This window comes from Symphalangus syndactylus, chromosome 5 (genome assembly GCF_028878055.3).
Source record: "Symphalangus syndactylus isolate Jambi chromosome 5, NHGRI_mSymSyn1-v2.1_pri, whole genome shotgun sequence".
In the NCBI taxonomy this organism is placed as follows: domain Eukaryota; kingdom Metazoa; phylum Chordata; class Mammalia; order Primates; family Hylobatidae; genus Symphalangus; species Symphalangus syndactylus.
In genome coordinates, this window is record NC_072427.2 from 88,934,485 (window position 1) to 88,961,955 (window position 27,471).

The 27,471-nt window shown below is 45.9% G+C and overlaps 1 protein-coding gene and 1 long non-coding RNA gene across 8 annotated transcripts in view; one reads left to right on the forward strand and one right to left on the reverse strand.

The window, feature by feature from the left end:
- The first annotated feature begins 200 nt into the window (after nt 1-200).
- LOC134736647 (uncharacterized) lies at nt 201-9,958 on the forward strand. The gene is made up of 2 exons (XR_010120771.1): nt 201-470; nt 7,270-9,958. It is a non-coding gene; the product is annotated as an uncharacterized lncRNA (long non-coding RNA).
- Nucleotides 7,638-27,471, reverse strand: part of MX2 (MX dynamin like GTPase 2) — a 45,233-nt gene continuing 25,399 nt past the window's right edge. For all 7 annotated transcript variants that reach the window (XM_055279739.2, XM_063639245.1, XM_063639243.1 and 4 more), the window contains 9 exons: nt 27,182-27,320; nt 22,046-22,244; nt 20,138-20,216; nt 17,518-17,640; nt 17,202-17,343; nt 14,467-14,625; nt 13,243-13,319; nt 9,590-9,844; nt 7,638-8,589 (listed from right to left, as the gene is read on the reverse strand). In XM_055279739.2, the coding sequence (XP_055135714.1) occupies nt 8,347-8,589; nt 9,590-9,844; nt 13,243-13,319; nt 14,467-14,625; nt 17,202-17,343; nt 17,518-17,640; nt 20,138-20,216; nt 22,046-22,244; nt 27,182-27,320 (1,416 nt within the window). In that variant the 3' untranslated portion in view covers nt 7,638-8,346. The remainder of the gene's footprint in view (nt 8,590-9,589; nt 9,845-13,242; nt 13,320-14,466; nt 14,626-17,201; nt 17,344-17,517; nt 17,641-20,137; nt 20,217-22,045; nt 22,245-27,181; nt 27,321-27,471) is intronic.

Genomic DNA, 27,471 nt, shown 5'->3' on the forward strand with positions numbered 1-27,471 from the left:
AACGGCGGAGCATCCTACAACCTGCCCATCCTCCCGGCTGCATTGCCTGCAAGTCCGTCCGCCTGCCCGCGCCCGCGCCCGTGCCCCCGCCCCCATCCTTGCCCGCTTTGTCCTGCCTGGGCGCGAGTACAAGGACTGGTTCCCTTTGCCTCGTTTCGTTTCCTCTTCTGTGCGTGTGGTATAGACCCGTGCTTCTCAAAGGGTGATTCCTGGAACAGCAGCAGCATTGGCTTCACCTGGGAAATTATTAGAAATGAAGGGTCCGGGGCCATCCCAAGACCCCTGCATTAGCACCTGTATTTTAAGGGCCTTCCTCAGGTGATCCCTTGGCAACTGGGCACGAGAGCGCTGGCGTCGGATGCGGTTGCTCTTGGCCCTCAAGGTCAAGGCCGGACTTTTCCTTTATGTCTGTCTGGGTCTCACCAGAGAGCCCTGCGGGGAGGAGTAGAAGCTGAAATCCTTTGATACTGGTGAGCTTTGGAGAGCCGAGCTGGGGGCTGCAGGACCTGGGTTCAGGCATTGTGTACAGGTGGCCCAGCCATTGAAGGAAAGCAAAATATTTTGCCCTCAGAATCTTTTTTTTTTTTTTTTTTTTTGAGATGGAGTCTCACTCTTGTCATCCAGGCTGGAGTGCAGTGGAGCGATCTCGGCTCACTGCAACCTTTACCTCCTGGGTTCAAGCGATTCTCCTGCCTCAGCCTCCTGAGTAGCTGGGACTACAGGCATGCGCCACCACGCCCGGCTAGTTTTTGTATTTTTAGTAGAGACAGGGTTTCACCATGTTGGCCAGGCTGGTCTCGAACCCCTGACTTCAGGTGATCCACACGCCTCGGCCTCCTAAAGTGATCTCTGGCGGGATCACGTGTTTATCTGCTGACCTTCTCTCCACTATTATCCTATGACCCTGACACATCCCGCTCTCCGAGAAACACCCAAGAATGATCAAGAAATACTAAGGGAACTCAGAGACTGGCGGGATCCTCCATATGCTGAACGCCGGTCCCCTGGGCCCCCTTATTTCTTTCTCTATACTTTGTGTCTTTTTCTTTTCCAAGTCTCTCGTTCCACCTAACGAGAAACACCCACAGGTGTGGAGGGGCAACCCACCCCTTCAGTCGTATTCACAATATTGATTCTATCCATCCATGTGCATGGGATATGTTTCCATTTGTTGGTGACGTCTATGATTTCTTTCAGCAGGATTTTGTACTTTTCCTCGTAGAGGTCTTTCACTTCCTTGGTTAAGTATATTCCTAAGTTTGTTTGTTCATTTGTTTTTGCAGCTATTGTGAAGGGGTTGAGTTCCTGATTTCACTCTCAGCTCTCAGCTTGGTTGCTGTTGGTGTATAGAAGTGCTACTGATTTGTATACATTGATTTTGTATCCTGAAACTTTACTGAATTCATTTATCAGACCTAAGAGCTTTTTGGACAAGTATTTTAAGGTTTTCTAGGTATATAATCATATCATTGGTGAACAGTGACAATTTGACTGACTCTTTACTGATTTGGATGCCTTTCATTTCTTTCTCTTGTCTGATTGCTCTGGCTGGGACTGCCAGTACGATGTTGAATAGATAGAAGTGGTGGAAGTGGGCATCCTTATCTTGCTCCAGTTCTCAGGGGGAATGCTTTCAACTTTTCCCCGTTCAGTATAATGTTGGCTGTGGGTTTGTCATGGATAGCTTTTATTACCTTAAGGTATGTCCTTTCCATGCTGATTTTGCCGAGGGTTTTTATCATAAAGGGATGCTGGATTTTGTCAAATGCTTTTTCTGCATCTATTGAGATGCTTATGTAATTTTTGTTTTTAATTCTGTTTATGTGGTGTATCACATTTATTGACTTGCGTATGTTAAAACATCCCTGCATCCATGGTATAAAACCCACCTAACCATGGTGGATTCTTTTCAATATGCTGTTGGATTTGGTAACCTAGTATTTTGTTGAGGATTTTTACATGTTTCATCAGGGATATTGGTCTGTAGTTTTCTTTTTTTGTTATGTCCTTTCCCGGTTTTGGTATTAGGGTGATACTGGCTTCATAGAATGATTTAGGGAGGATTCCCTCTTTATCTTTTAGAATAGTTTCAAGTTTTAAAATTGCCAATATTTCAATCTCACTACTTGTTATTAGTCTGTTCAGAGTTTCTATTTCTTCCTGGTTTTTTAATCTAGGAGGGTTGTATATTTCCAGTAATTTATCCATCTCCTCTAAATTTTCTAGTTTGTGTGGATAAAGGTGTTCATAGTATCCTTGAATGATCTTTTGTATTTCTGTGCTATTGGTTGTATTATCTCCTATTTTATTTCTGACGGAGTTTATTTGGATACTCTCTCTTCTTTTCTTGGTTAATCTTGCTAATGGTCTGTCAATATTGTTTATCTTTTCAAAGAACCAGCTTTTTGTTTCATTTACCTTTTGAATTTTTTTGTTTCAATTTCATTTAGTTCTGCTCTGATCTTTATTTCTTTTCTTCTGCTGGGTTTGGGTTTGTTTTGTTCTTGTTTCTCTAGTTCCTTGAGGTGTGACTTAAGATTGTCCATTTGTGCTTGTCTATTTTTGATGTAGGTATTTAATGCTGTGGACTTTCATCTTAGCACCACTTTTGCTGTATCCCAGAGGTTTTGTCAGGTTGTGTCACTACTATTATCATTCAGTTCAAAGAATCTTTTAATTTCCATCTTGATTTCATGCTTGACCCAACAATCATTCAGGAGCAGATTATTTAATTTCCATGTGTTTGCATGGTTTTGAGAGTTCCTTTTGGAGTTGATTTCCAATTTTATTCCACTGTGGTCTGAGGGAGTGCATGATATAATTCCAATTTTCTTAAATTTATTGAGACTTGTTTTGTGATTATCATATGGTCTACCTTGGAGAACGTTGCATGTGCTGATGAATATAATGTATACTGTTGGTTAGAATATTCTGTACATATTTGTTAAGTCCATTTATTCTAGGGTGTAGTTTAAGTCCATTGTTTCTTTGTTGACTTTCTGTCTTGATGACCTGTCTAGTGCTGTCAGTGGAGTATTGAAATCCCCCCACTATTATTGTGTTGCTGTCTATCTTATTTCTTAGGTCCAGTCAAAATTGTTTTATAAATTTGGGCGCTCCAGTGTTAGGTGCATATATATTTAGGATTGTGATATTTGCCTGTTGGACTAGTCCTTTTATCATTATATAATGTCCCTCTTTGTCTTTTTTTTTTTTTTTTTAACTGTTGTTGCTTTAAAATCTGTTTTGTCTGGTATAAGAGTAGCTACTCCTGCTTGCTTTTGGTGTCTATTTGCATGGAATATATTTTTCCACCCCTTTACCTTAAGTTTTGTGAGTTTTTATGCATTAGGTGTTTCTCTTGAAGACAGCAGATACTTGGTTGTTGAATTCTTATCCATTCTGCAATTCTGTATCTTTTAAATGAAGCATTTAGGCCATTTACATTCAACATTAGTGTTCAGATGTGAGGTACTATTCTATTTATTGTGCTAGTTGTTGTCTGAATACCTTTTTTTTTTTTTTTTCCATTGTGTTGCTGTTTTATAGGCCATGTGAGATTTATAATTTAAGGAGGTTCTATTTTGGTGTATTTCCATGTTTTGTTTCAAGATTTAGAATTCCTTTTAGCAGTTCTTGTAGTGCTGGCTTGGTAATGGTGAATTCTCTCAGCGTTTGTCTGTCTGAAAAAGAGTATTTCTCCTTCATTTATGAAGCTTAGTTTTAATGGATACAAAATTCTTGACTGATAATTATTTTGTTTAAGGAGGCTAAAGATAGGACCCCATTCCTTTCTAGCTTGTAGTGTTTCTGCTGAGAAATCTGCTGTTAATGTGATAGGTTTTTCTTTCACCCTAATGCTTTTGCCTTATACCTCTTAAGATTCTTTCCATTGTCTTAACTTTAGATAACCTGGCAACTATGTGCCCAGGTGATGATCTATTTGCAATGAATTTCCCAGGTGTTCTTAGAGCTTCTTGTAGCTGGATGTCTAGATCTTTAGCAAGGTCAGGTAATTGTTTCTCAATTATTTCCTCAACTAAGTTTTTCAAACTTTTATATTTTTCTTCTTACTCAGGAACACCAATTATTCTTAAGTTTGGTTGTTTAACATAATTTCAAACTTTTCTGAGGCTTTGTTCATTACAATTATTTTTTTCTTAGTCTTTGTCAGATTGGGTTAATTTGAAAGCCTTGTGTTTGAGCTCTGAAGTTCTTTCTTCTGCTTGTTTCATTCAACTGTTGAAACTTTTTCCAGTGTATTTTCCATTTCTCTTTAAGTGTGTCTTCAGTTTTCAGAAGTTGTGATTGTTTTTTATTTATGCTATCTAGTTCTCTGGAGATTTTTTCATTCATATCCTGTATTATTTTGTAAATTTCTTTTAGTTGGTATTTACCTTTCTTGTGCCTCCTTGAGTAGCTTAATAATCAACCTTCTAATTTCTTTTTCTAGGAATTCAGAGATTTATTCTTGGTTTGGATCCATTGTTGATAAGCTGGTGTGATCTTTTGAGGGTGTTAAAGAAACTTGTTTTGTCGTATTACCAGAATTGTTTTTCTGGTTCCTTCTCATTTGGGCAGACTATGTCAGAGGAAAGATCTGGGATGCAAGGCTGCTGTTTGGATTCTTTTGTCCCACAGGGTGATCCTTTGATGTGGTGCTCTCCCCCTTCTCCTAGGGATGGTGCTTCCTGAGAGCTGGACAGCAGTGATTTTTATTACTCTTCAAGGTCTAGCCACCCAGCGGAGCTACCAGGCTCTGAGCTAGTACTGAGAGTGTCTGAAAAAAGCCCTGTAATGTGATACTTCTTTAGGTCTCTCAGCCACGGATACCAGCACCTGCCCTGGTGGAGGTAGCAGGGGAGTGAAGTGGACTCTATGAGTGTCCTTGCTTGTAATTTTGTTTAGTGTGCTGGTTTTCTCAAATGCTGGTTATGCTAGCAGTGAAGTTGTCACGTGGACAGACTCGAGACCTCTGGCTAGCCAGGATATTACAGGCAGTGGAATTAGCTGCTGTTTTCTTTTTCTCTTGGGGCAGGGTTGTTCTGTTATGAGTTGCTGTAATGGCTTGAGTGGGTTGGCCTCCAGCCAAGAGGTGGCGCTACAAAGAGGGCAATAGCTGCCATAGTATACGGAGGATACAAGCTTGCCCTAAGGTTGCCTGGACAAGTATTTCTGTTTCTTAAGTGACGGGTGGGGCCATAGAGCTCCCACAAGGTTATGGCTTTTGTCTTTGAATACCAGGGCAGGTAGAGAAAGACCATCAGGTGGGGCAGGGTTAGGCGGAGCTTCTCCTTGGGCAGAGCTTGTTATGGCTGCTGTGGGTGATGGGGTGTGCTTCTCAGGCTTATGGAGATACATTCCCAGGGCGATTATGTCTGCTTCTGCTGTGTCATACAGGACACCAGGAAGGTGAGGGAAAGCTGGCAGTGACAGGCCTCATCCAGCTTCCATGCAGCCAAGAAGGCCAGTCTCACTCCCACCATGCTCCCCCAACATCCAACAGAGCCGAATTTATATCCAGGCCTCTAGTGCACAGGACTGAGGTCTTGCCCCAGGTTACAAGCCTCCCTGTTGAGAAAGCAAGCACGGCTTTCAGGCCACGCCCCTCCCCACCTGTCATGGCTTCTGTGCTCCTACCTGCACTTCCCATTTCCCCTTCTCCCTGCCCTGGATGCTGTCCAGGAAAATTCACAATCAGCATTATTACAAAGTTCAGCTGGAAGTTTCCTTCCCTGTGGCCCTTCCCCACTTCCACTGGCTGCCCTCCCCAGGGACCCCTGTGAGATTAAAGTCAGAAATGGCTTCCCTGGGTTTCCCTGGGGACCAGGAGTGCCTGAAGGTCTCTTCCCACTGCTTCTACTACTTTATATTTCACTCGGCTCTCTAAATTTATTTCAGCTGTAGGTACTGTTAAATCCTTCCCCCATGATCTGGATTTTTGGGAGAGGGGATGTGTGTTTGGAGATGCTTTCCCCTCTTACATTTCGGCTGCTCACAGTTTTTCGGCTGTGTCGCAGTATTTGCAGTGACAAGCCACCTCTTTCAAAGGGTCTGTGAATTCTTTTGGTTTTCCTGGTATGTTCCTGCAGTGGTTCTTGGAGAAAAAGCTCATAATGTGAGTCTCCACATGCTGTTCTATCCATCCAAGTGGAAACTGCATATTAGTCCTGCCTTTTACCCACCATTTTACCTCTGAAAAAAAAAAAAATAGCCAGCTTCTTCCTTTTAGGTTGACATTCTTAATTTTGGAAATCAGTGCTAATGAAACCCAAGTGTTCCTTATGGAAATATAGTTTGAAGAGTGAGGCTCCCTTGGACCTCCCAGCCTCGTCTAGCTTCTGTGTGACTGTGATGCATGGTTGAGCCCAGGTGAGACACGCAGGGGAACAACACAGACTTCCCACAGAATCCAGAGAAAGAATACATCTGCTGTTTTAAGCCATTAAGTTTTGGGGTGATTGTTACACAGCAGTAGGTAACTGGAACATATTCCCAAATTCCACGTTTGGAGGATTGCAAGCAACCATCAGTGTCAGCCTTTCCACGATCATTTGGTTTGCTTCAGGCCAGATCTGCTGCTTTTGAATTAGAGATACCTTTTTCCAAGTTTTTGGTCGTTGCTCGAGTTTTGTGTTCAGAATGCACACGTCTATTTTCTTACTTGCTGTAATGGAACAAATTATGCCCCCACCCTCAAATTCCTATGTTGATGCCTTAACTCCCAATGTGACTGCATTTGGAGGTAGGGTCTTTAAAGAGGTGATCAAGCTTAAATGAAGCCCTAAGGGTGGGGACCTGATTCAAGAGTCCTTGTAGGAGAAAAGAGAGAGGCCAAGCATAGGCCTGCTGAGAAGGTGGCGGTCTGCAAGCCAAGGAGAGAAACTTCAGGAGAAACCAAACCTAGCAATACTCTGATCTCAGACACTTCCAGCCTCTGGAGGTGGGAGGAAATGAATTTCTGTAGCCTAAGCCACCCAGCATGTGATATTTGTTATGGCAGCTATAGCAGACTAATACACTAGCATTTGAATACAAATCAAAGAGACCTCTGCAAGAGACCCCTTGGGGATGCTGGTCAAGCTGTGATTTTTGACTTGAACTTTCTTTTCCGACATCTTTTACAGCAAATGAAGAAAGAAATTCATGTAATCTTTCTTGTCTGTACCCCTGAACAAAGCTGAATGTTTTTGAGGCACTCTTTCCATCTCAAACTTGGGTTTTAAAACAAATCAGTAATGATATTTATTCTATTGTCTTTTTATTAAGGAATCTATATGTTCGTCATTTGGAACATACAGGAAAACATGAAGAAGAAAAGAAAATGACCCATAATGATGATCACTGGTGTGAAGTTCTCCCTGTCTCTGTGTGTGTGTGTGTGTGTGTGTATTCAGAGACAGAGTCTCACTCTCACTCTGTCACCCAGGCTGTAGTGCATGGTGCAGTCGTGGCTCACTGCAGCCTCAAACTCCTGGGCTCAAGGGATCCTCCTGCTTCAGCCACCTGAGTAGCTAGGATTACAGGTGTGCAACACCATGTTGCCCAGTCTGGTCTTGAACTCCTGGGCTCAAGCGATCCTTCTGCTTCAGTCTCCAGAGTCACTGGGATTACAGGTATGAGTCACTGAACCTGGCTACATTTTTAAAAAGTTTCTTTGCTTTATTAAATTCCTCTTCAAGGCTTAACAGAGCAATGGAAGCTCATGATAATCAGGGAAACAAGAAGAAAAGACAATCACTCAGGCTCCTTTCTTGGTGGGGAGTGGAGAGGCTGGGAAACACAATGACAGTGAACCATAGGAAGCAGGGGGCATGGCCACTGGATCTGAAAGGGACCAGCTAACGGTCACTAAATGTCCAAGGCCTGGGCTTGCGCCATAGCCTCAGGTATCTCCATCACTTCCACAGCACTCATTCGTTCAGTGAGATGTCATTTATTAAGCAGTTACAATGCTGCAGGTGCTGTGCAAGAGACTGGACATACAAAAGAAGAATTTGACCTGGACCTTCCCCCTCTGGGGTCTCATAATCTTGTAAGGGGAAGGGAATACAAATACAAATTAGCAAAGAATGGTAGCAGTATCTTAGGACACTGTAGCTGTGTGCTACAGGGCCCAAGGACTGGAGAGCCATCCCTTCGTGAAGGTCAGGGAAGAGCTAGGTGGTGGAGAGAGCTGAGCCTGTGTGGACCCCTGATGCATGCTCTGATGCTGAGGGAGTACAGTAGAGATGGACACAGATAGTGACAGAAGAGTCTGGCCCCAAAGCAGAAGCAGCATCCTGCACCGACTCTCCTTAGAATGAATGAGACGCACAAGAAAACGACCACAGGCATCGCCGCCCTTCAGTGGATCTCTTTGCTGGAGAATTGACAGAGTGCGTGCCGCGCCTGAGTGAGCCGGTAAATTCTCTCCTTAAGGATTCTTCTCTTGGTGGCAGTCTCACTCTGCTCTTGAAGCAGCCAGGAATAGCGACTTTTTTCCTGTAGTATCTGCATCATGGCTTTCTGCAAGCAGTCACCATTCTCTCGGAGCATAAAATACTGAATTATAAATGGGATCTGGTTGGCGAGACGTTTGCTGGTCTCCTGGAAGAGGGAGAAAGAAGGGTTTGCTGGAGTGGTCTCAGCCCAAGGCCTCTGGTTGCAGAGAGAAGTCATGGAGTTCTTGGGTGCGCACACGGTCGCCCTGTGAAGCCCTGGTGGCCTCGCCCAACTCCACTCCAGTGGTCAGCATCAAGCCCCATGAAGGTCCTATTTGCAGTGACCCCTCTTTACTTCCAGGCATCCCCTCTAGCACTAAGAAGCCCCCTGGTAGGCTAGCAAGCCCGTATCACCTCTGGGCATCCCCACAGCTCCTCCCTGCTGGAGAAAGTCCCCCCGCCAGCCCAGGACTCCCCTGGCTCCCTTCTGGGTGTGCACCAGGGCCGTTTTGAATCCTCCCCTCATTCCATCTTCATAGGCACAGCCAGTGTGCCTGGCAGCCAGGTGCCCATGGCAGGGAAACCACTCTATTCTGAGTGTGAAAGGGCTTCGGGAGGTGGGTGTCTTTGCAGTTTAAAAGCTATTTTTTCTTCCTGGGCACAGTGCTACTTGCATATTGGATAGACAGTCAGAGGCCAAAAAGTTCACTGGGTCACAAAATCTAGGGAAAGGCAATTTCATTCCTATCCTGTGGAGCTGGCAAGTGTGGCATGTTAGTGCCTTCCGAACACCAAGGAAAGCTGGCTTATAGTCACTGTCGTTGACGCTTGTTGTATTTTGCTGTATTCTAATCACAGTAATTTTGTAATTCATGGACTGCATATGAAATATAAGGAATTTTGGAGTCGGAAGTAATTTTGAGTACACGCTCTGCCACTTTAAAAATTGATTGATTGTGGGCAAATTAATTAAAAATGCCTTCACAGGGTTCATGTAAAATTATAAATGAGAAAATATATAAGTAGTTTATCATAGTACAAAAGGGCTTAATACATTGTAGTTGTCCCTCCCTCCTTCCCTCAGCAAAGCCTCTCTAGGTTAGCATAGCCCCTACTCAGCTCTGCAAATGCCAGAGACCACGGCTCCTGCCCCTCCGGGAACTCACCGAGAAGTAGGCATTCAGGTGGATGCCTATTTCAGTAAAGGAGGAAACTGAAGACTCATTACTGGGAAAATGAGAGTTCAACTTCGTATTCTGTAAAGGCTTCCCCAGAGGGTTAAAAATCTCTTCTCGGACTTTCTTCAGAACAACACTGTAAATCTGATCTTGACAAAAAACCATCTGCTCCATTCTGAACTGAAGTTGGATCATGTTTTCTGCCTTTTCTATGTATTTCACTTTTATGTCTTCAATCTTGCTCTGGTTAGATAAGAAAGACAAACACATTACTTCTTTTTCTTCTTTCCTGTTGGCTTAAACAAATTCGGAAGTACTATTTGAACTCAGAAATAAAATGAATCCGAGGTCAAAGAAGTCCTGAGACTTGAAATGATGATTTTTAGAAAGTCCCACTTCGCCCTTTCTGTCCTTATGAACCTGGTTTCCTCACTCCCCACCTGCAGCATACCTTCTCTCCTGCCCTTTCTTCCTCTCTGGCCATCCCCGGTCCCTCCTACACCACCAGCTTTCTGCTCCTTCATCAGGAACAGGCTTAGTCCATACTGTTAGGACGGTGTCAGTCATTCCTGGGGTGCTACCTCTGGTAGAATGGTTCCAGTGCTGACGAACACTGGGATAAAAGTGTGATATACCTGTTTCCCAGGAATCCCAGGACTCCTACGTCACTCATGCAGTCAAGGAAGAAAGAGGTTGGCTGGGCATGGTGGCTCATGCCTGTAATCCCAGCAGTTTGGGAGGCCGAGGAGGGTGGATCACTTGAGGTCAGGAGTTCGAGACCAACCTGGCCAACATCGTGAAACCTCATGTCTACTAAAAATACAAAATTAGCTGGGCGTGGTGGCGCATGCCTGTAATCCCAGCTATTTGGGAGGCTGAGGCAGGAGAATGGCTTGAACCTGGGAGGCAGAGGTTGCAGTGAGCTATCACGCCATTGCACTCCAGTCTGGATGACAAGAGCGAAACTCTGTCTCAAAAAGGCCAGGCGTGGTGGCTCATTCCTGTAATCCCAGCACTTTGGGAGGCTGAGGCAGGTGGGTCACCTGAGGTCAGGAGTTCAAGACCAGCTTGGCCAACATGACGAAACCCCATCTCTACTAAAAATACACAAATTAGCCGGGTGTGGTGGTGGGTGCCTCTAATCCCAGCTACTTGGGAGGCCGAGGCAGGAGAATCACTTGAACCCAGGAGGCAGATATTGCAGTGAGCCGAGATGGCACCAGTGCACTCCAGCCTGGGTGACAGAGTGAGACTCCATCTCAAAAAAAAAAAAAAAAAAAAAAGAAAAGGAAAGAAAGAGGTGATGTAGCAGAGAAGGGGGGTCACAGGGTCACTGCCACGGACTGAACATTTGTGTCCCCCGCCCCCCAATTTACATGTTGAAACCAAAGTAGAAAGTTAATGGTATTGGGAGGTGGGAGGCAATTAGTCCTGAGGGTAGAGCCTCATGAATGTGACTGAGGCCCTTATAAAGTAACCCCAGAGAGGGCTCTTTTCACCGTATGAGGATATACAAGAAGGTGGTGGCCGTCCGCAACCTGAAAGAGAGCCCTCACTGCCACCTGACCATGCCCACACACTGATCTTAGGCTCCCAGCCTCTGGAACCATGAGAAACAAATTTTTATTGTTAATAAGACACATCCAGTCTGTGGGACTTTGTGATAGAAGCTTGAACTAAGACTGTCATGTCCTGGCTTTGGGTTTCTTTTTCTTTTTGTTTTTCTTTTTGAGATGGAGTCTCGCTTTGTTGCCCAGGCTGCAGTGCAGTGGCACAATCTCGACTCACTGTAACCTCCGCCTCCCAGGTTCAAGTGATTTCTGGCTAATTTTTGTATTTTTAGTAGAGAGAAGGGTTTCACCAGGTTGGCCAGGCTGGTCTCGAACTCCTGACCTTAAGTGATCTGCCCGCCTCGGCCTCCCAAAGTTCTAGGATTACAGGCATGAGCCACCACACCTGGCCTAGGCTTTTGAGTTTCAAATGGACTTTTTAAAACTGAAGGCAGAAGCAGTGGCTTGAGAGTGAAAGAGTGAGTTTCAGAGATGAAGTTTCACAGGTGCTGGTTCGTTCATTCTTTTTTTTTTTCTTTTTGGAGTATATGTGACAACTGTGAAAGAAAAATAGACTCTTGGGACCCCAAACTTACTATACCAAAGGGAAAGTTAACTGCCTTTCTTTTGTTCTCAAACAGAAGCTGTGATTTCACATGCGCACTTTATCCGATGTAAAATGTAGATTTACTGAGTGCGAGATGAAATGCATGATTGACTTTCTCTCCACGCCTTTCTTTTCACATATAACACATAGATTCACTGAGTGCTGGTCAGAGCCTTACACGAGGGTGACCTCTGCCTTATTGCCTCATTGCCTACCCTCCTTCCTTCTTTCTTCCCTACCTGCTAGCTCTTTCCTTTTAAAATACTGAAGTTCCCCTAAACCCTTTTTAGGAAAAGCACAGGTCACAGATCGCACTGGAACTTGTGTTTCTTTTTCCCAGGTACATCCTCGACCTGGGCAAAATAAACCTCGGATTGAGGCAGATCTGCCTCAGTCACTTTTCGGTCTACACAACAAAGGACGGTAGACCCTCTGGGAGCAGAACTGGCCTGTGCCGCACTCCTCAAGATTTGTGACACAGGAGGCAGCGAGCCCCCCAGGCTCTGTTGTGGCTGAGGGCAGTGTGCAGGCCATGGCCTTGGAGAGCCCTGCAGTCCCTGGTGTGGAGCCAGGAGCTGCTGCAAGGCTGTGTCTATCCAAGGGCAGCACAAAAGAGGTGAAGGCCCTTGGTGGATGCCAGAGTTCCCATGGCCCCGAGCAGTTGGGCCTGCGGCCGAGTGTTTCCTGTGTTCCGGCGGGGCTGGGCAGGAGCTCAGGGACCAAGGGGACCAAGGCCCCGGAAGGACAGTGGACATCTTGGTGACTGGGGACCAGACAGGTCACCCACCCCATGAGCAGGCATCCGGGACTCAGACACAGCCCCTGACAAAGTGGGCAGGAGTCAGAGCTGAGATTTAATTTTCACCAACAGGCAAAAAGGGTGAAAGAAGAAATTAATTTACATGACAGAACAATGACAGAAATTGTCCTTCTTGCTTGCCTGCACTATGGAATGAGATTTTAATCCACTAGCCCAGGCCTGGGCCGAAGAGGAATTTTATCTACAGCCCAAGTGGCACATGCCCTCTCTTGCCTTTGCTGAAGGTAGTAACTCGGGGGAAGAGTTGCTAAGTAGAAACCCACAGAGCTATGGCAACATCTTTGAGTCAAACATACAAATTTAGGAGTAGGACTAGTAAACAATGCCGTGCTTTATGATTGAAAAAGATTCAGCCTACCAGCCAGTCCTCGGTGGAGCCCCATGTCCTGTGTAAGGTCGTGCAGAACAGATGGCAGGGCACGGGCCTCCTTTCATTTCTCCTGGAGAGTGAAGCTACCTCCTGAGCAGAAGCCAGGCAGGCAGGTGCTTCTGGAGTCACCAGCGCCCCCAGCCCCGCCAGCCCCGCCAGCCCCGCCAGCCCCGCCAGCCTGCCATTGCATCCCTGGCCTCATGGTTCCAAACAACAGTGAATATCCAACTTCTCTCAAGGTTAAACAGCCAGTCAGTGGTCCAGGTGACTAGCAAGTAAACTCCGGGTGCTTACCTGAACAGTTTGGTTAAGGTTGAAAAATTCACCAAAATGTTTTTTGGCCATGTTAATGAAAGCTTGCCGGATAATTTCTGACCAAAAAAAAAAAAAAAAAAAAGAGAGGAAGAAGAAGAAAACATCAGTAAAATGCAAGCAGAAATAAAACTGGTTAAAGATACAGGGAGGATGACTGATGATACACTGACCCATTCCAGGAGACTGAGTTCCCTAGACCTGCAGACCACGGTAGGAGAGGGTGGGACGTCATTCCAGGGACACACAATCTAGCCCTCATGCAACCTGGGCAGGTCCTGTCCATTTCCTGTGCCTGTGTGCATGTTAGCCTCTGACTATTCCTTACATCAGGGGTCCCCAACCCCTGGGCTGGAGCAGTTCCAGTCCGTGTCCGGCAGGAGGTGTGCAGTGAGCTAGTGGGCATTGCTGCCTGAGCCCCACCTCTTTTCAGATCTGCGGTGGCACTAGATTCTCACAGGAGCACAAACCCTGTTGTGAACTGCACATGTGAGGGAGCTAGGTTGTGTGTTCCTTATGAGAATCTAATGCCTGATAATCTGTCACTGTCTCCCATCATCCCCAGATGGGACCGTCTAGTTGCAGGAAGACAAGCTGAGGGCTCCCATCATAATGATGATTCTACATGATGGTGAGCTGTGTAATTATTTCATTATATATTACAATGTAATAATAATAGAAATAAAGTGCACAATAAATGTAATGCAGTTGAATCATCCCAGAGCCATCCCTCTTACCCCTCACTGGTCTGTGGAAAAATTGTCTTCCGTGAAAGCAGTCTCTGGCGCCATAAAGACTGGGGACCGCTGCCTTACGCAGCTGTGTTGGGGGCTGCGTATGATACAGATGAAGCACATGTGCACCCTCTGCCTGCCCCCCAAAGAAGAGAAACCATCCTCCCCGCCTCCTCCATGTGTTTGAAGGACAGCGATGGAAAGCTCCCATGGCACTCAGCGTGCTTCCCCATCTCCTGGAAACCTCAGTACGAGTTCTCAGGCAGAGGGGCAGAATCTGCAGCTCTGACCAGCTCCCAGGCCTTGCCAGTGCTGCTGGCTCACAGACCACACCGAGTAGCAATCTAGCACACCAGTGAGTGTGTCTGCAGGCTGTGTTTGGTAACTCCATTCCAATCTCTCCCTCCAAGGCACTGGGGTCTATGGAAGGTACGAGAGTGATGGTTTGGGAGTCCTGCTTGAAAGTCCTCACCCATGGCTTTCTGGAGCATGCTAAGGGCGGGCTCCACCAGCTGCTGGATGTACTGATGCACGATGGTCTCAAATGTCTTGTAGTTGACAAATCCTGGAAGCTCCTTGCCTCGATACTGCTTTTCATATTTTTCAACTTCTTCGTGGATGATATTTTTAACTGCAACATCGAACAGACCTCCATGGTGAATTCTAATAATTCTGCAGACATCATAAAGCTAGCAACAGTTTTTTAAAGTCTGGCTCCTCACTGTATGCAGAGGCAGTGCTGCAAAGTGGAGTTTTGTTCACAATGAGAAAAATATTCATGGTCTAATAACAGGAGTTTCAGAAATACTGACTTTTGGGGGAAAATATCTTATTCTATGAAAATGTGTTTCAGTTGAAAGTCATCACCCCAAGAGAGAAGTTATTGTTTCTAACTGATAGGGAAAAAAAAAAAACCTGATTAGAGGCCAGGTGTGGTGGCTCGCACCTGTAATATCATCACTTTGGGAGGTCGAGGTGGGAGGATCACTTGAGGCCAGGAGTCCGAGACCAGCCTGGGCAACGTAACAAGATCCTGTCTCTACAAAAATAAAAAAAGGATGAGCCAGGCATGGTGACATGTGCCTTTAGTCCCAGCTATTTGGGAGTGATCGCACCACTGCACTCCAGCCTGAGTGACAGCAAGAGCCTGTCTCTGAAAAATAAAAACAAAACTAAACACAAAAATCTGATCAGTTAAACGAATATGGAAACTTAATCTTGTGCCCCTCACCTCCCAAGCATACAGCCACAGTTTACTGTTGGAGGGAGCTTACCACGGAGGTAAACAGCATTGTTTTCTCCAAGTGCCAGAACAAAAACACAACAGCACACACACAATGAGATGGTTTGGCTCAGTGTCCCCATCCAAATCTCACCTCAAATTGTAATCCCCGTGTGTCAAGAAAGCAACCTGGTGGGAGGTGATTGGGTCATGGGGGTGGTTTTTCTCACGCTGCTCTCATGATAGTGAGTGAGTTCTCATGGGATCTGATCGTTTAAAAGTGTTTGGGGGCTGGGAGCGGTGGCTCATGCCTGTAATCCCAGCATTTCAGGAGGCGGAGGAGGGCAGATCATCTGAGGTCAGGAGTTCGAGCCCAGCGTGGTCAACGTGGCGAAACCCCATCTCTACTAAAAGCACAAAAATCAGCTGGGTGTGGTGGCATGCAACTGTAATCCCAGCTATTTGGAAGGCTGAGGCAGGAGAATTGCTTGAACCTAGGAGGCTGAGGTTGCAATAAGCCGAGATCACACCACTGCACTCCAGCCTGTGCAACAAGAGTGAAACTCCATCTCAAAATAAATAAATAAATAAATAAATAAAGTGTTTGGCAGCTCTCCCCTGCTCTTTCTCCTACCACCTTGTAAAGAAGGTGCTTGCTTCTCCTTTGCTTTCTGCTATGATTGTAAGTTTTCTGAGGCCTCCCTAGCCATGTGGAACTGTGAGTCCATTAAACCTCCTTTCTTTATAAATTACCCAGTCTCGGGTAGTTTTTTATAGCTGTGTGAAAATGGACACACACACACACACACACACACACACACACACGCCCTACTGGAACCTGGGCTGGAGCACATGGGAATCAGAACTTTGCCAGGTGAAGCCAGCAGGCTCTTGTCAAACCAAGAATCTCTCTGATCTTGAATTAGGGGCAAAGAGAAGGGGGATTGGGATGAGTGGAATTGTTTGGGTGACCTGGGCACATTTTAGCACTTAAAAAACTGCTACTTCATGTAGTCTTTACTTATTGCTAAAACCAGATCATCACACCCTAGACCTTCCAGAGGGGAAGATGGTAAACAGTTTCATGTGGATTCCCCCCTCCCCTGGTCCCCTGGCACCCATGCTGAGCTCTGTCTCAATGCCACCAAAATAAATAAATATCCCAGGTCACTTTTTCTACCAGGCTGATGTTTAGCTGCTACTAATGAAGGCTCCGTATCTGGTGTGTCCACAACAGGCACCACGGCCAGCTGGCAGCTGTGCACTCAATTCAACAGTGGCTGCAGAACCTTCATGTGGGGCTGGCCCCCAGAGTCATCTGGACCCCTGCTTTGGGCACAGGCTTCCCTCCAGGCACTCAGGATAGCCGCCCTGAGGTACCCTGGGCTGCTCTGCGAATTCCTCAGGTGGGTGTGGAATGCCATTTTGCCTCAAAATCAAGAAGCAAGGCCAGGCACAGTGGCTCACCTCTATAATCCCAGCACTTTGGGAGGCTGTGGCAGGTGGATTGCTTGAGCCTAGGAGTTTAAGAGCAGCCTGAGCAATGGTGGTGAAAACCTATCTCTACAAAAAAGTACCAAAATTAGCTGGGTATGGTGGTTCATGCCTGTGGTCCCAACTACTCAGGAGGCTGAGGTGGGAGGATCACTTGAGCCCGGGAGGTTGAGGCTGCAGTGAGTCATGATTGCGCCACTACACTCCAGCCTAGGCAACAGAGGGAGACCCTGTCTCAACAAAACAAAACAAAATGAAGACACAAGAGGACATCAGAGGCAGTGGAATTGCCCTGTGTTGAGTCGCTAAGGTCGATGCCCCATATTTCTGGGTCTTGGTCGTTGAGAGACAGTTGCTGATTACCAAGGGTTCCACAGTCTTGGATGGGCATGTTCCACTCTTGGCACACTTATCATGTGCTGGACATAGACGTAGCCTCTGGTCTGGGTAAATACCACCCTGTTTTGCGGGGAGCCCTGCCCAGAACTTACCTTTTTGGGTATTAGTTGCAAGTATGCCTACCCAGTTTTTAAAATCCTCTCTGATTTTGTTGTATAAACGGGTCTCATTCTCCCTTACAACTTCTTCTCCTTCTACTAACTTTTCGATGTCCTGGTTAAACATCTTGATTTTCTGAAAATGATATAAAGTCAATAGTCTTTGCGGAAATCATATGAAAGAACTGGGACCGGCGTTGCAAGATGTCCACCCGCCCGCCTTCATCTCATGGGTGAGGAAGGGGAAGGGCAGCTGTGGGGCCACCAGGGAAGGATGCAGTGTCACGTAGAGCCCCGCGGAAATCCTCACCTCAATCAGAAAGAACATCTTGTCGGCCTCCTGGCTGGGGATGTCGGCCCCGCAACGCCGCAGCTCCTCGGTCGCCTTCTGGTGGCTGTCCCTTATTTGTTCTTCTAACAATGGGAGCGATTTCTAAACAAAACAATTGCAAACAATCAAACTGCGGCTTAAGAGATTGGCCAACTGATTTCTTTGGTATATGGGTAGGAGCCATTTAAAGCATTCAGGAAGATCTGGAATTTTTGTTATTTTGTGAATCTCAGTGAGATGGAAACCGGCCAAGGAGCCCAAAGAGAGTTTTGCACGCAACAGGCATGTCCCATAGCTTGGATGGCTCAGCTTGGAATTTTGCATTCTGCTGTGCAATTGGAGTGGTGAGGAATTGGGTGGTGGACAGTTTTTACTTTTGTTTTGTGGACTGTTGTTTGATTTGGCTTGGTGCCTTGTATTTCCAGAATAAGAACACTTGAATAGAATGTGCAATGTCTTAGTAAAATGGGTTTTTGATGACAATGTGAGTGTTATAAACCGGTAAACACTGTGTCTTGGGGTTGGCGACACACTCCACACCTTATTTAATCCCCACACTGTCGTATGCTGCCTCTTTTTTGCCACAGAGGAAACTAAGGCTCAGAGAATCTGATTACTTGCTATCTTCACAGACCTAGTGAGCAGCAGTGGCAAATCGCACCCTGCCTACAACCTCCCCAGCCCTGCTCGTAAATGCTGCAGGTGAAGACACCTTGGGGAGCAATGACCCCAGTTCCCACCCTGGTGGACAAGTCTGCTGCAGCCCCTGGGCAGGGGGAGCTCCCTGGGACTTGGAGGTGGTTTGTGGGTTAGCATGTCAAGGCAAGACAGGTCACACCAGGAAATTGATAAGGTCTCCTAGGCTCTTTTTTGGGAGACAGTTTGTATCTGCAGGCAAAATGTATTAACTTCTGATATTTCAAATTGTCATTGTTATAATTGAGTCTATTTAAAATTTAAAAATTAATTTAAAATATTATAAATTTTAAATTAAAGTATTTGTGTTGGAAAAAAGTTATAAAAATGAAACTTTTTTTGCAAAAAACAGATGTTTTTCTTAATTAGACAGGGATATAGCTTTCAGAAACCTCTTCTGCAAACTTAGTGAATTCCACTGGAATCAGTGATCCTCAAAGTAGGTTCCCAGGAACACCTGGGACCTTAGAAATGCAAATCTATGGGTCTTACCCTAGACTTCTAAGTCAGAAACTCTGGGGCTGGGGCCCAGGAATCTAAATTTTTTTTTTTTTTTTTTTTTTTTTTTTTTTGAGACGGAGCCTCACTCTGTCACCCAGGCTGGAGTGCAGTGGCACTATCTCAGATCACTGCAACCTCCGCCTTCTGGGTTCAAGCTATTCTCCTGCCTCAGCCTCCAGAACAGCTGGGACTACAGGTGCACAACACCACGCTGGCTAATTTTTGTGTTTTAAGTAGAGACGGGGTTTCACCATGTTGGCCAGGTTGGTCACCATGTTGGCCAGGCCACTCCTGACCTCAGGTGACCCACCTGCCCCAGCCTCCCAAAGTGCTGGGATTACATGTGTAAGCCACCTTGCCTGGTGGAATCTAATTGTAACAAACTTTCCAGGTAATTCTTGTGTGCCTTAAAGTTGGAGAACCACTGGCTCCTTCTAACCAAATTTTCTTTGAGTATGTGCTTCCTGGCTCAAGTAAGTCATTGCTTTTGTCTGATATACAATTTAGCATGGGCCAAGTCCTAGGATCTGGAATCGTCTTTGCTCTAAGGGTACACTTAAATCTTCCCATGTTGCTTGGCCTCATTTATGAAGGTTTAGGCAAGCATTAAAAATATTCAATTTCTCAATAACCACCAAACCAAAGTTTTTCTATAATTGATGATGTCATGAGGCCCTTGTCTGTAGCTGTCTGCTTTTGAGAATCCATAAAAATGGATTTATTTCTTACAAACCAATTATTTCTTAGAAGTTTGAGGCTAGAAGAGAAAATTTTTTTTTAGATGCAATTTTGCTGTTGTTGCCCAGGCTGGAGTGCAATGGCACGGTCTTGGCTCACCACAACCTCCACCTTCTGGGTTCAAGCGATTCTCCTGCCTCAGCCTCCCCAGTAGCTGGGATTACAGGCATGTGCCACCATGCCCAGCTAATTTTGTATTTTTAGTAGAGATGGAGTTTTTCCATGTTGGTCAGGCTGGTCTTGAACTCTTGACCTCAGGTGATCCACTGGCTTTAGCCTCCCAAAGTGCTGGGATTACAGGCATGAGTCACCATGCCTGGCAAGAAAAATTTTTTATACCAGGAAGTATTAACAACATATTGAAAAAAGAAAACTTGTTCTCTCAGTGGTCACTCCTTTTTATATTGCTAAACTGTTTCCTTCTCTTCCCCCCCGCCCCCACCCCCGTGGACCAATTCAACCCTTTGTTTTAACACTATGTACTTGTTGCTTCCCCAATTTGGAAGTTCTTCCAGTGAGCCTGTGACAGTGAGTGAGACAGTGTTCAGAGGGTACTTGTTTGCTTGTTTGGACAGATCAGTGGGGCATCTTAGCCAACTCCAGACCAAGAGAGTGACTTGGGCATGCTGTATTGATCACTTATCACCCAACCCACATGGCTCACTTGGATGTGCATGATGAGTTCGGTGGTAAGTCTTTCTGCCAGTCGGGGAACCGTGGCTGACCCCTCCTCCAGGAGAACTCTGAAATGAGACAGACACTCATGCATTCAGGAAGGACTCGTGTACCATCTTGCTAGTACCGGACTTTGTACTTGGAGGTGAGCCCAGCTCCCCAGGGCAACAAGTGCCATCAGAAAAGCCAAGTGGTACATGAGAAAGACACTTGCCACCAGCCTGCACCCAGGCAACCATGGGCCAGGAAGCTTCCTTCCCTCCTGCCTTTCTATCATCCCCACAAACTCATGAGGTAGGTCATCTTAGCTACAGGAAAACAAACCCAGCCTCACGGAGATTAAGTGAGTTGCCCAGATTAGTATTTTATTTCTCACCACAAAAGTATATACGGTGCTTACTAAGTGCCAGTCACCAATCTAAGGGCTTTATAAATGTTAACACATTTAGTAATTTAACAACCCACTTTAGAGCAAGAAAGGCTGAGACACAGAAAGGTTAAGCAGCTTGCTGCATTTGCTTGCTGCAGCCACACAGCAGGCAGCGTAGCTGCAGCATATTTGCCAATAGCAGGAATTTAGGATGAAGCACACAGGATTATTCCCCAGCACTGCCAGTGCCTCTTACTGCAAGGGCCGGCTCCCAGCAAGTAGGCATGCAAGGATTTCAGATTTCTCAAAGACCTTGAGAAGCGGTTTGCAAAGGGAGGTCCCTGGACTGGCAACATTAGCCTCAACCAGGAGGAACCTGTGAGAAACAGGAAGTCTTGGGCACCTCCCCCGACCTCAGGGCAGGGCAGGGCAGAGCTAGTGCAATTTTAAGGAACTCTCCAGAGAGTCTGCTGCTCAATCAGCATGGAGAACCATGGGCCTGATTATTCTGAAATCTTCTCCCAGCTCGGCGAGGAGAGTTTTCTTCTCCTCATGCCCTCCAGTGCTATTGAAAACAGTGTGTTTCATCCACTCAGAGCAGGAGCAGAGAGGAAGAAAGAAGGAACCGGGTGGCGGTTACTGAGTGCTGGCTGTTGGCGCTCAAGACCTTTGTGTATGTCGTGTTATTTAACCCTAACCACAATCTTGTGAGGCAGTAGTAGGATCCCCTGGAGAAGATGGGAAAGCCAAAATTCAGAGAAGGTGGCCTATATTGTAAGATCACATAGTTAGCAAGCCGTAGACCTGCTCGGCCCAAATTCACTGTTTTCCCATTAGCTCTCCTTCAAGCAGGAGTGACCTCTGTGCTCCTGGATCATTCAGGAATAACAAGTTCCAGAATGAAGGGGAAAAGTGGTCCATTCAATGGGAACAATCCCAGCATCCTACAAACTACAGAGTCTCTATAGGATAATTTCTATTTAATAAAGCCAGTTATTATTAAATTTCTATTTAATAAAAACAAGCGATGTGCTGGCAAATGACTGTGGGCACTGAAGGCTCTAAAACCATGGAGAGTTCCATCGAGCAGTTTTCCTGTGTGCCGTTTACAGTGGTAAACACGGGGTTCTGGAAGTTAGGTGCTCTGTGTTCAGTCCTGTTCTCATTCACTATTTGTTTGACCTCATTATTCTTATCTATGAAAATGGGGGACACTTCACCTGCCTTATGTATCTCTTAATATAAGGACTCAAATCAGAAAGCAAGTGAAAACATTTTGGGAAACCAAAGAGTTCTATGCTTTATGTCATGACACATTCCAGTTTTTAATCAGCACCATCATTAGAATCTAAGAAACAATAATTTGTCTAAATAAGCCAAGAAATTTAACACACAAAAATAAGGTGAGGCTGGGTTATACTACCTTGTGTAATTTGTGCATATGCTTTGGTCATGATCTTGGCCAACTCTGGCAGATGGGCTGGCTTTCATGGAGTCTAATTCCAGGGCTTTCCTGAAGAGTCTCACCTGAAATATGGATGTGTTTGAAAGAATGTAATTTCTTTCTTGGTTGCCTCTGCCAAGCTCAGCCTGTTTGTGATCTCCTGCTGGCCCCGGCACTTCACCATCATGTAGCCCTTCTTGAGGGGGTACGTGAGGTTCTGCACCACATTCATGACACTTTTCTCAGTGCCCTTGTCCATTAGATCTGGTTTGGTCAGGATCCCTGTGAGATGGTTAAAGAAGGGAAATGGAAAGGTCAGTGATCCCCTCAAACAGATTTGACTCCTACTGGACTATGGGCTCCTTTTTTGGCCAACAAGGTCTTCTGCAGTCTTGATCCTCCAGTGCCTCATTCCTTCCTCATTCCCTCATTGCCCCTCTTCTTTGCATTCCTATTGGCTCACTATCTCACCCTCTCACTCAGTTCATTCAGTGTCTTGGCTAGTTGACTTAACAAATATTTCTTGGATGCCTACTGGGTGCCCAGCACTAAGGCAGCATGCATGATTAGAATGGACTGGCTCCATGCACCATGTTTCCAAGAACGCCTTGTTCCCTACTGAGGGGAGTCCCTCTCTAATGTCTCCTGAACAGACTCACTCTGCTCCCTCTTGTGGGTACCTCCTCTGATCTCCTCCTTCCCACTTTCCTCTCCCCCTCCTCTGTCCCCACTCCTTCCTGCTTGCACTGGATTGAAAACTTTGAATTCCAAGTGCTTTTTTTTTTGTTTATGTTGCTTGAGGGTCAAATTGCCACTGCATTTCTTGTTTGTGTGTGTTGAAAAGCACCTTTCTTTCTTCCTTCCTTCCTTGCTTCCTTCCTTCCTTGCTTCCTTCCTTCCTTGCTTCCTTCCTTCCTCTCTCTCTCTCTCTCTTTCTTTCTTTTTTGAGATGGAGTCTCGCTCTGTTGCCCAGGCTGGAGTGCAGTGGCTCACTGCAACCTCCGCCTCCCCGGTTCAAACGATTCTCCTGCCTCAGCCTCCTGAGTAGTGGGGACTACAGGCGTGTGCTACCACGCCCAGCTAATTTTTGTATTTTTAGTAGAGATGAGGTTTCACCATGTTGGCCAGGCTGGTCTCAAACTCCTGACCTCATGATCCACCCACCTCAGCCTCCCAAAGTGCTGGGATTACAGGCATGAGCCACCGTGCCCAGCCTTATCTTCTGTTATTTTGTCGCTCATTTTAATTTGTGGGTAAGTCTGGCTATCTGGTCTACTATTCTTGAACCTCTCTTTCCAGATAAATTAATCTAGTAATATACAAGAAATAAAGAAGAATGGATATTGATAAGAGCTATGCAGAGAGTTAACATAAAGTGATGCGCTGACAAATGACTGTGGGCAGAGATGCGTGATGCAGTCTCAGGTTGGGTGGATAGGGAGGGCCTCTCTCAGAAGGCAACATTTGGACTGAGATCTGAATGAAGGGAGGAGTCAGCCTAGTGGGGAGGGAGGAGTCAGCCTAGTGGGGATGGAGAAGGAGCACTCCAGACCCTGGGTGAGAGGGAGTAGGGATGGCACAGCCTTATTGGAGGGTCATGAGCAAGGCAGAGAGCGGTGGGAACTGAGATCAGAGAGGCAGGCAGGGCCAGGTCACCTGGGGCTCTGCTTTCTAGATAAAGGAGTCTGGGGTTTATATGCATGTGAGATGGCAGCAGGAGAGAATGTAAACAGGGAGGGGCATGACCCGATTGACATGTTCGAAGGCCAGTGGAGAGGGCACTGCCATGGGCAAGGTGAGTGCTAGAACAGTAGGAGAATGTTTGGGCAGTCCAGGCAGGAGACCATGGTGGCTTGGTCTAGGCAGTGACAGTGGGGATGGAGAGGAGTGGATGGATTTGGCACCCGTTTTGGAGGCAGAATCACCAGGACTTCAGATACATTAGACTTGGAGGCAAGGGGAGGGAGAACTCAAGTGGGACCCTTTGATTTGGCTTTAGAACTGGGTGGGCAGTTGGGTTCTGTGAATGAGGTGGGGAAGCCTTGGGGAGGAGGAGAATCAGGATGGAGTACAAAACCAAGAGTTCTGTTTTGGTCATGTTTAACTGGAGACATTGGCCAGACAGCCAAATGGAGTTGTTCAGTTAAGCAAGGTCAGGGTTACAGATACGGATTTGGGAGTCACTGGCACGTAGATGGGATTACAAACCACAGCCGGATAAGATCACTTAATGTGATAATGCGTTGATAGAAGGAGAGCCCAGAACCAAGTTTTCCATACTTAGAGGCCTGAGAATTGAAGAGGCATGGAGACAAGGAGTCTAAGAATGTGACTGCCAGCTGGCCAGTGACGGAAGCAACCCGAGAGAGAGAGAATGGTGAAGGAAGTAGGGAGGTTCAGGAAGAAGGGAGTGGGCAACCGGGGTGACTGCTGCTGAGAAAGGAGAGGCAAGGACAGAGATGTGACCATGTGCTCCTCAGTGCAGACGGTGTGGGTGACCTCGACAGGAGCAGTCTCTGTCTTAAGAGGGGACAGGAGCTCGGCTGAAGCCGAGGGAGTAGACAACGTCCATTTAGCAATGGACAGGTGGGGAACCAGCTTAGTGAGGGCCTGAAAATATTGAGCCACTGTTCTTTTTTTTGAAACTTGATATTCTCTAAGCCACTGTTAAATTATCATCAAATCTGCTCTATTCTCATCCTTTGGAAGTATTGTGTAGTCATTCAATTTTCTTTTTTTTTTTTCTTGTCTTTCTTTCTTTTTTTTTTTTTTTTTTTGAGACAGAGTCTCGCTCTGTCACCAGGCTGGAGTGCACGATCTCGGCTCACTGCAACCTCTGTCTCTCAGGTTCAAGCGATTCTCATGCCTCAGCCTCCCAAGTACCTGGGATTACAGGCCTGTGCCACCACGCCCGGCTAATTTTTTGTATTTTTAGTAGAGACGGGGTTTCACCGTGTTGGCCAGGGTGGTCTCAAACCTCTGACCTCAGGTGATCCACCCGCCATGGCCCCGCAAAGTGCTGGGATTACAGGCATGAGCCACCGCGCCCGGCCTCAATTTCCTTTTTAAAAGAATTGTAAAATACACGTAACTCAAGTCTGCAAGGGAATAATTCAACTCATAAAAATAGGATGTTCCCCCCTGTTCTGTCTTTAGCTACCTTTTTTTTAAAAAATATATTTCTTTACAAAAATGGTAATAAAGTGTACGTAAAGTGAATTTTCCTGTTTTAGCCAGTTTATAGTTCGGTGTAATTACGTACATTTACACTATTGTGTAACCATCACCACTGTCCATCTCCAGAACTTTTTCATCTTCCCAAACTAAAGCTCTTCACCCATTGAACAACAATTTCCCACTTCCTCTCCCTCCAGTCTTGGGCAACCGCCATTCTACTTTGTCTGTATGAGTCCGACTACTCTAGGGACCTCAAATAAGGTAGAATCACCCAGCGTTTGTCCTTTTCTTACTTGAATTTCATTTAGCATAATGTCCTTGAAGTTCACTCATGTTGTTGTGTGTTTCCGAATTTCCCTCCTTTTTAAGGCTAAATAATATTGTTTTACGTATATGCCATGTTTTATTTATCCATCCATCCATCTGTAAACACTTGGGTTGCTCCCACCTTTGGGCTATTGTGGATAATGCTGCTATGAACATGGGTCTGTTTCTCTTTTAAGCCTAGCACCCTTTTCTCTATTTCTATACTTGACCTAGAATGCATAGAAAATTTCCATTTCTGTGGGATGGATCTGGAGGCCATTATCCTTAGTAAACTAACCCAGGAACAGAAAACCAAATGCCACATGTTCTCACTTATAAGTGGGAGCTAAAGGATGAGAACACATGAACACGTAGAGGGGAACAACAGACACTGGGGTCTGTCACAAGGTGGAGGAGGGAGAGGATCAGGAAAAATAAATAATAGGTACTAGGCTTGATACCTGGGTGATGAAATCATCCGTACAGCAAACCCCCATGATACAAGTTTACCTATGTAACAAACCTGCACATCCTGCACGTGTACCCCTGAACCTAAAACAAAAGTTAACGATAAAATAAAATATCCCAAGTTAAAAAAAAAAGAAAAAGAAAATGTGCATTTATTTTACAATATTGTTTTGGGCTATACTAAGAGCAGATCGTGTATATCCCATGACTATAGTGATTGACTGAATTTATAATAATAATAGCTGGCTGGGGGCTGTGGTTCACACCTGTAATCCCAGCACTTTGGGAGGCTGAGGCGGGTGGATCACCTGAGATTGGGAGTTTGACACCTGCCTGGCCAACACAGTGAAACCCCGTCTCCACTGAAAATATAAAAATTAGCCAGGCGTGATGGCATGTGCATGTAGTCTCAGCTACTTGGGAGGCTGAGGCAGGAGAATCGAACCCAGGAGGCAGAGGTTACAGTGAGCCTAGATCATGCCACTGCACTTCAGCCTGGGGGACAGAGCGAAACTCTGTCCACCCCCCCAAAAAATAGCTAATATTTATCGATAACTGTTGATTATCTGAGTTTGTTGCAATGAGAGGACCAGAAAACTGACTATTAAAAAGTAGTACTAAGTTTCCTTGGAGATGTTAATATTCAATTAGATCCTTTTTTTTAGAAAACTTTTTTTCTTTTCTGTCTTTTCTTCAGTGTTAACTTTGTTGACATGCTCAGGTCCATCTACTGGGGGGATGATATGACCTACTTCAGCCCTCCATAAGCCATTCCTAAGGAACAAGCACAATAGCACTTGTATTCAGCGCAGGGCACACTGGCATATGATACGTTCCAGGATCTTCCAAAGACATGCGGCGTCCCTCCCTCCCTTCCCCTGCCCTGGTCCCTCCCTCCCCCATGCCCTGGATGCCCTGGAAGCTTGGTTCTGTTTTTTTTTGTTTGTTTTTTTTGTTTTTTTTTTTGAGATGGAGTCTTGCTCTGTCACCCAGGCTGGAGTGCAGTGGCACAATCTTGGCTCACTGCAAGCTCCACCTCCCAGGTTCACGCCATTCTCCTGCCTCAGCCTCCCAAGTAGCTGGGACTACAGGTGCCCACCACCACGCCCGGCTAATTTTTTTCTATTTTTAGTAGAGATGGGGTTTCACTATGTTAGCCAGTATGGTCTTGATCTCCTGACCTTGTGATCCACCTGCCTCGGCCTCCCAAAGTGCTGGGATTACAGGCTTGAGCCACAGCGCCCGGCTGCTTAGTTCTTTCCTCTTACCGATGGTCCTGTCCCCTTCTGGGTCCACCTCGTGGGCCATGCTCAGTGCCTCCGTGGTGGCAATGTCCACGTTACAGGGAACCACCACCAAGTTGATCGTCTGCTGCCTCTGGATGTACTTCTTGATGAGAGCCTTGATCTGATGGCAAAGAATCACACAAAGGAAGAGCGCATGTCTCACTCCTGGTCATCCAGCAGCACAGCCAGGCAGACAGGCATGACGGCGCAAAGGCAACATTGTCCCACAGCATGACTCTGGGCTTTGCTGAGCCGAGCCCTCTCCTGGGAAC